The 10,547-nt window shown below is 52.4% G+C and overlaps 2 protein-coding genes across 2 annotated transcripts; one reads left to right on the plus strand and one right to left on the minus strand.

The window, feature by feature from the left end:
- Nucleotides 1-3,023: 3,023 nt before the first annotated feature.
- CTHT_0010340 (uncharacterized protein) lies at nt 3,024-6,379 on the minus strand (the record flags this gene model as incomplete). The annotated part of the gene is made up of 6 exons (XM_006691494.1): nt 3,024-3,630; nt 4,003-4,441; nt 4,506-4,810; nt 4,881-5,229; nt 5,659-5,767; nt 6,338-6,379. 6 exons carry the CDS (start codon nt 6,377-6,379, stop codon nt 3,024-3,026), a joined length of 1,851 nt encoding a protein of 616 aa, XP_006691557.1.
- Nucleotides 6,380-6,805: 426 nt separating this feature from the next.
- CTHT_0010350 (uncharacterized protein) lies at nt 6,806-10,179 on the plus strand (the record flags this gene model as incomplete). The annotated part of the gene is made up of 7 exons (XM_006691495.1): nt 6,806-6,898; nt 7,031-7,107; nt 7,159-7,744; nt 7,802-7,976; nt 8,569-9,049; nt 9,120-9,444; nt 10,027-10,179. 7 exons carry the CDS (start codon nt 6,806-6,808, stop codon nt 10,177-10,179), a joined length of 1,890 nt encoding a protein of 629 aa, XP_006691558.1.
- Nucleotides 10,180-10,547: the final 368 nt, after the last annotated feature.

Below are 10,547 nucleotides of genomic sequence, written 5' to 3' on the forward strand. Positions count from 1 at the left end.
CCCCCCCCCGGGGGGCTCCGGCAAAGCGAGGCAGGTTTGATCCCGCAAACATTTCGACACAGGTGGAAGGGGCGTCCTTTTTCCCCCTGGCAAATCCATCAAGTGGCTGGGCGTCTCGCTGGACCCCAAGCTCAGCCCTGCGACGCAGGCGGCCGCGAAGGCGTCAGCGACGACTGCGGTGGTAGGCTTGATCAAGCGCCTATCTAACACGAGGGTCCGGGGGTTCCCCCCGCGGCTGACCCCAACATCTTCAATGCAGTCGTCACCCCCTCTCTTCTGTACGGCATGGTCCAACTTGATACTGGCCCACACAGGGCTGGGGTCAACGGCCACTTGGTCCCATCCAGGCTCGCGTCGGTGTGGTCATCTCTCACCAAGGTTGCAAACACAGTATTGAGGGTGATATTCCCGGTGTGGAGGACAATACCGACCCCGTGGCTCTGGTGGCTTACTGGCCTCTATTCTGAGTACTTGCTAGACAGAGAGCGGGTACGGTGGAGGAACCGCATTGTGATGTTACCGGCCAGCCACCCTCTGTGGATTAGTGTTAGCCGCAAGTGACCACGGTGTGGTCACCGTTGACCTACCTCGGTCAGCCCGGGCTCCACTGAGGTCAGGTGCACACTTGACCTTATTATAAGAGCCATGCTCATCCATCTTCACGCGTGTGTAGCTTAGAAGGTAGAGCGTTGTTATTCTGCGGCACCCATTGTGCTTGACAGATTCCCTCAGGGCCGCGTATTCTGCAGGGCAACGCACAAGTAAATACTCCCATCCACATCCACCATTTTCTTTACATCCAACAGTCAGGCTCTCCCGAACCCCTTACCGCGGCTAGTCCCGCTTGCACCAAGCGGCCTCTGGTCTAAGGGCTAGGCCCCAGTGGGAGCCCAAACACGCGGGCATCAGGGCATGGCTTGGTCTCCCCCTCTTCAATCTCCCCAAGAAAACGTCGCGTCCCTCCCCCGGACATGCACAGATGGTGGCAGGCCAAACAGAGCCCCTCGGCTCGATGGAGCGGGCACTCTGCTAAACCCTTCTTCGAGAAGTTTTCCCGGCAGTGCCTCTCCCAGTGGCTTGCAGAGGCCTCGGATCACGGCGACTTCCTGGAGTACCACACTCGATTCACCACTCCCGGAGGCTATTAAAGAGTGCCCCTGCGGCGGTGTGGTGTCCCAGAGGCCACTTCTTTTTCCCGCCCTCTCACCTCTTTCAACAAACCCACTTTGCCGGCAGGCTAGACCCAAGGGCATTTTGGTCTTCCAGCTGTTCAAGTCCAGGGCCTACAAGGTCAAACTCTGGGGGCAAGCCTGGGACGCTTCCACAGGGCACCCTATCCCGTTACCACCCCTCCCTCGCTACCCTCTCGCAAGCCCGCCCCAAGCCCCGCGTGCTGATCATCTAGACTCCGAGCCTAACGACCCGGAGCAGGTCCCAACGAGCTACATACCTGGGGCTGGCCGGTTTCAAGAACCTTCCCCTGTACATAGTAAGCTGCACTCCCTCTAACCCACGCCGGTTTTACCATATGCGGCCTTTTCCCGGCGTTACCTGTATTTAGTTCAACTCAGGTACCTTTTGCCCGCCGGCGTCGGTGGGCACGACCCAGCACCCTCAGGGGTGAACCCGGTCGAAAAATAGAATAATAAATAAGTAAATAGATAAATAAAGTCTTCCAGATCCTGGGGGGAGTGAATTTGCCGTGGTCGCGGGATGAGCGTCTCTAGTAGGGCATCCACCACAGCAACCGGCTTCTAGGTAAGGATCAGGGGTGGCGAAGGAGCGGGGCGCGCTCTGTCCAGGGATACTACGAGAGTTCTGTGGCCCGTTGCCCAGTGAGCGAACTCTGCAAAGGCTGTGGCCGAGCCGAAAGCCAATGTAACGGATGACTTGGTCTGGTGTAGGCAGGGATCGACAATGGGTCAAATGGGTTAGATGATGGCCACTGATGATGTGGGGTGCACAGCGAAGTCGATTACTACGTATAACAATCTTTCTTGGTCCTCAGTATCCTTGTGTTAGGGAGGGGAAAACCCAAGAGAAATCCTTCATCGTGTCCAAGTAGCTCCCCTTATAAAATCACTGTGCCCTTGTGAGTACCTCGCGGTCTTCTGCAATCTTCAGGGTTCTCCTCAGCGTGGCAAGATTATCTAACTCATTCCTGCCACCCCCTCATATTTCCCGGGCTCTATCAATCAGATATGCCTTTTGCCCTTCTCAGCTCTTGTGTCACCGGTGTTCTATATGTTGGCTATCAAGGACATTTCTTCTCCATGGACTGCCGTGTCCATGTGACAGTTGCGGCGGTGCCTTAGGGACTGAGACCATCAAAGCCCTATGATCTGAAACCCAATGAGCGAACCTTGCAAAAGCTCTAGGTGGTCCAAGAGCTAGGTCGAGGATGCCGCCTCTATTGTGAGTCTCGCCTGGGAGGTTGAGAATCACGAGGCCAGAAGCAGCAATCCACATTGTGAGGAGCTCCCCTCGAGGGTTTGTATTTGCTCTAGGGTCTCAAAGAGGGGTGTTCGGTGTTAAAGTCACCAACAAAATAATATGTGATTTGAGAGGCTCGAATTGACCGGAGAAAGCGCCAGGCTGGGAAAGCAAGCTCGTCTCTCGGGTGGATGTAGAGGCAGACAATCTGGAACCCGGAGAAAGAAACCGAGACAGCACAATGGAGAGTGTCGTGCAGAGAAGAGAAAGAGAATCTTTTATAAATGTAAATAGCCGTTCGGCATTCAGGGTCGTCAGATGAGATCGAGATCACGGTGAAACCAAGGTGTCTCCAAACCTTGCCTCTGATGACCGCGGGTTCTTGGACACAGATGAGGGATATTCTTTGTCTAGCTGCAAGCTCGAGGAGGCCGTCTGTGTAGGCGATGGATTTTTGCGCGTTTGCAGATAAGATTTGAAGATGTCTGCTATGCTTGGGCGTCAGATAGTGTTAACTGGGTCGGGTGATTCAGGCCGATCATGTGGCGGAAACAGTTGCTGAATGGTTGGGGGTGACTCCAAGCTAGCTGCTACCTTCCCCAGAGCGCGCTGTCGGGAGTCGCTACGCAGCGAATTGTACCGGGCGAGCGGCTAACCAGCACCCAGTTAGATGACGGCGATGCACCAAGGCCAACGGTGTGCGCCTTGCTAGGAGCTGACTCTGCGATCGTGTCTGGAGAGTTTTGCCTTGAGCTATTGTTGTCATTCAAAGTTGGCTTCGAGGAGGAAGGGGAGAGAGCCGCGGGAGGGGTCGATGTGTTCTTTCTAAGCTCAGCTACCTTAGCTTTATACGCTGCACGGCCAGCCTTGCGGAAGGCGGCTCTCTGCTCGCGCGTAGGCTTCAGGACTCGGCCTTGGGATACTTTCGGGAAGGCTGGGCAATCGCGGTGTCCTGGGGCAGCTGGAGAAAGGCAATTGGGGCACTGAGGGATTGGCCGGCACCCTGTATGGTTGTGAGCAGGGCCGCCGCACTTGCTGCAGACGGCAGCATAACGGTACTTGTCCCGGTGGTGGAAGCCGAAACAGCGCTCGCAAGAGTAGATCTGGGGGTTGTGGGACAATGGAATAGTAGGGTCCGAGTCGAACAGTCGGAAGCTGGGGCATTGCCGGCGGAGAACCACGATCCAGGTACCCGATCTGCCCTTGATGATCTTTGCGTCTTTCTATGTGGCTGCGATTGCTTCTTGTTGAATGAGCGGTTCGGTATCAATGAGTTGGCCCGTGAAGTCGCGGATAGCTTGAGGGACATTCCTAACGACGTATGCAAAAGTAGTCTCCTCCGGCTCTGCGACAAGGCCTTTCTCTTTTGCCTTCTCGACTAGCAGAGAGCGATTTGCTGCTCGCTCATTTCGACGCACAAGCCGGATTTAATCGGATATGCGCGATTAATGAGCTCGCGCGGAAAGCCTATGTGCTTCACTAACAGAGTGACAACTTCTGCAGGCGAGGCTTGACTCCAGAACGAGTTCGCAAACTCAGCTTTATTCACCCGAAGGAAGACACGCTTACTCGCAGCGCGATCCATCGGACGAGGAGAGCCGCTCAGAGAAGGGTGGCTGAGTGTGGCTTGTTTGTTGATGGAATTGCAAAGGAGTAGCAGCCACATCAGCCCAACGGGGTTGTTTTGGAGGGGCCGGGGTGGGGGGAACTTCATCCTGAGCCCGATTGGTGGGAATGTCAGGAATATTCGTAGCTGCGGGTATCGTAGATTCGAAGGGAACCGGAATGGCGGCGGGGGAAGGAGTGACGACACGTGTCGTTTTCATTGATTCCTGGATCAGGAAAGAATGAAGTTTGTCGATGATTGGTTTGCCGACTTGCTTCTCCAGCGAGCTTTTGAGCTGGTTTTCCACCATAGCGATAGCGCCGACGAGCTTTCCGATGATCGAGATGGTGGTGTTCAGCACCTTGACCTGATCTCTGGCTCTCTTTAGAGCAGCCAAGACAGCTTTAACACTGCCTTCGTGATTAGCGATTGCGTCGCTGGTGGACGATGCACCCGATGGCGACACCATTTTTGAGTTCCGTCGGCGTGACGATCCAACTGGCTGTATCTGGAAGATTGGGTCCCGGGAGGGAGACCGGGCCCTCTTTGGCCAGCGTTGCCTGGATAGAAAAGGAGTGAAGCTTCGTGATGATGGGCTTCGCAATCTTCTTCTCCAGGTTGTTCTCGGGGCTATTCTTAACGTCTTCGATCGCGCGCAGTAGTTTCTCAGCGACGGTGATGACGGCGTTGGGCTCTTTTACCCTCTCCTCATGGGCCTTTCTGAGGGCGGCCAGGATGCCAGCGCTCGAGGAGGACATCTCGGGGAGGGTCCTCGCAGGCCGTGGTGTTAGGTTATTCTCCAGCTCAGGTTAACCGCTCCTTAATGGTCTATCCCAGCAACGCCTCCTCTGATTGATCGAATCCGAGAATCAGAGGAAGAAAAAGAGGGAATGGAAAGAGGGAATGGTTGGAAGGCCCAGATCCTTGGGGGAGAAGCCTGGATGAGGAAGGAGCGAAAGTGAGGATGGGCTTCCCAACCTTCTTCTCGATGTTGCCGTTAAGGTTTTTCTCAGCGTTGTTGATTGCGGATAGCAGCTTCTCGATCACGGAAACCGTCGCGTTGAGCTCTTTGGCCTTCTCTTCGCGCGCCCTCCTGAGGGCGGCGAGAAGCCAGCACTCGAGGAGGGTTATCGCGCGGGAACAGAGAGAGGGCGAGGTGTTGAGGGTACGGACGCTCAGGTTAACCACTCCTGATTGGTTTATCCTGCCAAGCCTTCCTCCGGTTGATCCAATCTAGGAAGCAGCAGGTTCAAACCCCCCCCCTCCGAGTGCTATCAAAACCTGCCCTTGTGGTTCGATAGCCTCTAAAGGCAATTTCCTGAGATGGCCCCCTCGCCTCCTTCAATAACCCTATGGCAGGGCGTCTGGACCTCAGAGCCTTTTGGCACTCGCACCAACTTTCTGAGAACAGGAGAGTACAACTCGAGCTCCACGGCTCCGCGCAAGATGAACAGACGGGGCTAACTTTTCCCACTCTGCACCGCCCTGTCTCCTCTCCTCGCTTGATACAACGCCCCCAAAGGGGGTATGGCGAGGTTGGAGTGCATTGAGCCTGGAAAAACTTGCTGTGGCCCGGCAGGTTGGTGGTGTGAATCCGGCTCTCTCCACCTCGCACTCACCTGGTCTTTGACCACGATCATACCCCGACTTCCCCGCTTGGGCCAGCGAGTACAAGCTACTCAACTGGGCTTCGACCAGCTCAAACTCCCATCTCCCCGCTTGGACCAGCTGGACCAGCGGGCACAAGTTTACGCGCGGGTTTTTCCCCAAAAAGGGTTTTTTTTTCACCGCACAATGTATCTAGCAACCTCTTGCCCGCCGTTGCCGTGGGCACGACCCGAGCACTTAGATATGGTCGATAGTGGTCGAAAAATATACATACAACGCCCCCAAAACCGTCACCCCCCCAGCGACTCACAATCAGATTCAGAAATGTCTAGCTTGGACATTTAAATCGCTGGGATTCTCCACCACTTGGCCAATTCCCCGTTCTCATTCATGATATCCCCTCACAGCAACACACCGGTCTTTTTTTCCCCTCTTTGGGTTTTCCCCGCGTGTATATAGTATCGTTTAGGCAACCCATACTCACCTCTTGCCCGCCGCCGTCGTGGGCACGACCAAGCACCCTCAAGGGTGAGACGGGTCGAAAATACAATACAATTCAATTCAATTCAAACTGGGAAGCAGGGGAAGGAAAGAGGGGAAGGGTGGACCAGTTGAAAAATAGAATCCGATCCATCCCATCCGACTTGGTGCAGCATGGTGAAAACACCCAATCATGCACGGTTTCTGTACTGCAGTGCCGGTTTGCATGAAGGGTGCACGCTTTTCACGCATCGCTGGATATGGCACGAGAAATGGAGTACAAGTGTTTGGCAAATACGAATCAGCCAAGATCAGGTTGCCAAAGTGGTAGGCCAAAGCAATCATCTTGGGATGTAAGTACAGCATTACTTATATTTCTTTATTCTATTTTCCGACCGTCCTATCACTGGGGTTGCTAAGTCGTGCCCACGGCGCCGGCGGGGAAGTGCAGCATTACATTAGTATTCAACAGCATAGAGAAATCACCCCGAGCCTACAAGGTTAAATCTTGAGAAGATAGAACGTGTTCTCTTCGAAACCCTTCAGACTCCCACAATCTAGAATTGACTACAATATATGGGTAGACTAGATTGCTTGGACTACATCTATAGTATACTTATAGAGCACGCGGAATGTGGGCGGCTGTTCTGTGTGCCTTGGGTGCCCAAGGTGCCCTACATGAACGACCGAACGACCCCGCACAGCTCACTTAGCCTTTCTCCGTTTTCATCGCTCCTGTACATCTTGATCCAATCCAAGTTAATCTACTATGTACTCCGATTTCCGCTGCTCGGCATTACCTTTAACGCAGTAACAAGACCTTGGGTTCAATCCAATGGCATGTATTTTTCAACGTAGACCTCGAATTAAGGATCGAGCGCACCCTTACTAATGTTACCGTAGCCGCTGCGTCTCCTTTACCCAACTCCACCCGATCCAGGACTTGACGACGATGATGTCCCTGACAATGCTGAGATTGAGTAAGACAAGGCGCATTCTCGAGCTTTCTAAGCGGTACTGACCGAGAGTAGTATCATTGCCGTTCATGGTTTGAATCCAAGGAATAAAGATGACGAGGAGCATGCTTGGGACACTTGGCGCACTCCACCCGGAGAGCAGGGAAAACTGTGGCTTCGGGACATGTTGCCAAAGAAGGTCCCGAATGCTCGCATCTTTTTATACCAGTACAATTCGTCCGTCGTTTACAGTTCCGATCGCAGAACGTTCCTGGACAAAGCGAATGATTTCCTTGAGGATGTTCGGCTGAGCCGAACGAACGATCCGCAACGCCCGCTGCTGCTTGTTGGTCACAGCCTCGGTGGACTGTTGATCAAGCAAGCGCTTATCAATGCGTATAACAATGAAGTCTACAGCGACATCAAGATGGCTACCAAAGGGCTCGCATTCTTTGCGACTCCCCACTATGGTGGACGTGCATCATTAGTTCGCATTGGAGAAGTTGCTGCAAAAATAGCAAAAGGGCTCGGTTTCCGAAAAGGAGATAATATCATACACGTCCTCAAGGATGGCACACTCTTCACCAACCTGGTCGATGAGTTGTGGAAACAACGGTTGCTTGATTATCCTATCGTGTCGTTCTGGGGATCACGTGATGACGTAAGTGATAGAACACCGTATCTTGCGGCCTTGGAGAGCGGTTCTGACATTAAATAGGTGGTATCTAAAGAAGCATCGACATTTGGTCTTCCCGGCAAGCAAGAACGTGTCGTGTGCCTCGATGCTGATCACAACAGCATTTGTAAATTTGGAGATTCTCAGGAGGATAGGGATAATTGGAAGAAAGTGCGGGGAAATATTGTGGAGCTGTGCCATGATGCTCTCAGCATGGGTGAGTCCCTGCGCCTTCCGTCTGCACCAAAATCAGACATCGAAACACGCTTTGCAAGTCTCAGGAATCGAGTGGAAAACTCGCAACGATCCAACAAGGTCCTGGAGTCTGCAAATTAGACTTGTCGTAATTATTCGCCCTACTGGAATCTCAGTGTTAGAGTTTTGGACCGTTATGAATGATTGTTGCTAATATGGCGACGTGTAAAGACAAGGATAAAGAGGCACACGGGGCCGAAGCTCGACAAAAACATGAAGAAATGCTTCAATGGCTCTCTTCCGTGGACTATTCGCTACAACAAGCCGCCTTTCTACGCCAAAGACAAGAAGGCACAGGACAGTGGTTCTTAGAATCTCGTCAGTTTCAGGAATGGTATAGTCCTTGCTTCCTTCGAACCTGGCTCATTCTTGTTTTTTCCCTACGCTAATTCAGTCCACCAGGCTATCAAGGAAGTCAGTGACCCTCTTCTGCCCCGGCATACCTGGCGCTGGGAAGACTATCCTCGTATCGATCGTCATCGATCATCTCCAAAGGATCTGGGGAGACCGTGACGTTGGCATCGCATACCTATACTGTAACTTCCGGCGCACAGACGACCAAACCGTCGAGCAGCTCATTGCCAACCTCGTAAAGCAACTACTCAGCAACAAGTTTCCACCACCATCTTCAGTCACGGATGCCTATACTCGACATAAGAAGTATAAATCACAACCATCGTTGAGCGATCTTGAAGGCATGTTCCATGCTGTTGCCGCACTGTACAAGGATGGAGTCTTTGTTATTGTTGATGCGCTGGATGAGTGCCAAATGAGTGACAATATTCGTTCCAAATTCATTGAAGCATTACTGCGCCTTCAGTCGAGGAAGAGTAATGTCAACATCCTCGCCACATCCCGGCCTGTACCTGATATTGTGGAAGCCTTTGATGGGTATTCCCGACTTGAGATAGTTGCCCAGAGGGACGACATCGAGCGATATATACGCAATAAAATGCCCAACCTGCGCGCTGTCTCAAAATACCCGCACCTCCAAGATGAAATCATCGACTGCATTGCCAGTGTCGCAGATGGCATGTAAGTTATCCGCGTTCCGTTAACCACGAATTATTGATTCGATTGAGTATATGCTTACTTATACAGTTAGGTTCCTACTTGCTCACCTCTTCTTCGAAACCTTGAAAGATAAAGTTAGCGCAAAACTTGTCCGTAAAACATTGAAAGAGCTTCAAAACGACGCTAAGGAGAAGGAGCCAAAGCATGCCCTATTACGCCGGGCATATGACGATGCAATGGAGCGAATCAATGGGCAACCGGTCGGGTATAAGAAGCTTGCCAAGCATGTGCTATCGTGGATCATCTGCGCCAAACGTCCTCTCCAAACAATAGAGGTTCAGTATGCGTGGGCTGTCAAGGACAGTGAGGACGAACTTGATAAAACCGCGATCCCTGATGCCGAAGATATGCTTTCGGTATGTTGCGGGCTCGTTGTCATCGACAAAGAGAGCGAAATCATTCGACTTGTCCACTATACGGTTCAGGAATATTTCCAGGATACTTTGACTCGGTGGTTTCCGACCGCCCATCTCGATATCGCCAATATCTGCATATCATACCTTCGTTTAAGGACTTTTCAGGTGGCCCTGTCAGGACATGTGAGGAGGCGCGTGTACGACTCAAAAAACCTCTCTTCACCTATGCTGTTGACTACTGGGGATATCATACATCTACGTGTTCCTCCTACATTCCTCGGCTGCCTGACTTATTAACGAACTCGGAATGGGTTAGTATGGTGGTACAACTTTGTGCCATGTTTTCCAAGATCAGAGAATACCCTCGGCTCCTTGAGGGCCCAAGCCTAAGTTTGGAGTACTTGAGGCCATCCCAGAATGCATTTCACATGGTTGGTGTCTACGGGCTCAATGATTTAGCCACTGTGCTCCTTACCAATGCCGAGGATATTGATCCTGACCAACGAGATAATCGAGGAAAAACGCCGCTGATTTGGGCTTCAGAGTATGGTCATACAGAGGTGGTCAAAATTTTTTTATCAGATAGCCGAGTTGATCCACACCGACAAGACAACGAGGGCCGAGAGCCGCTACATTGGGCAGCAGGGAATGGCAATACAGATGTTGTTAAAACTCTGTTATCGGATGGCCGAATCGACCCAGAGAGGGAGGATAGAGAGGGCCAAACTCCGCTAAGTTGGGCAGCACAGAATGGCCAAATGGAGGTTTTAAAAACTCTGCTATCGGATGGCCGAGTTGATCCGGACCGACAAGATAATTATGGCCGAACGCCGCTGAGTTCGGCTGCACGGCGTGGCCATACGGAGGTTGTCAAGACTCTGTTATCTGATGGCCGAGTTGAACCAAACCGACAAGATAACACTGGCCGAACGGCGCTGAGTTGGGCTGCACAGAATGGCCATACGGAGGTTGTCAAGACTCTGTTATCTAACGGCCGAGTTGAACCAAACCGACAAGATAACACTGGCCGAACGGCGCTGAGTTGGGCTGCACAGAATGGCCATACGGGAGGTTGTCAAGACTCTGTTAACTGATGGGCGAGT

The sequence above is a fragment of the Thermochaetoides thermophila genome, assembly GCF_000221225.1.
Source record: "Thermochaetoides thermophila DSM 1495 unplaced genomic scaffold scf7180000011813, whole genome shotgun sequence".
Classification (NCBI taxonomy): domain Eukaryota; kingdom Fungi; phylum Ascomycota; class Sordariomycetes; order Sordariales; family Chaetomiaceae; genus Thermochaetoides; species Thermochaetoides thermophila.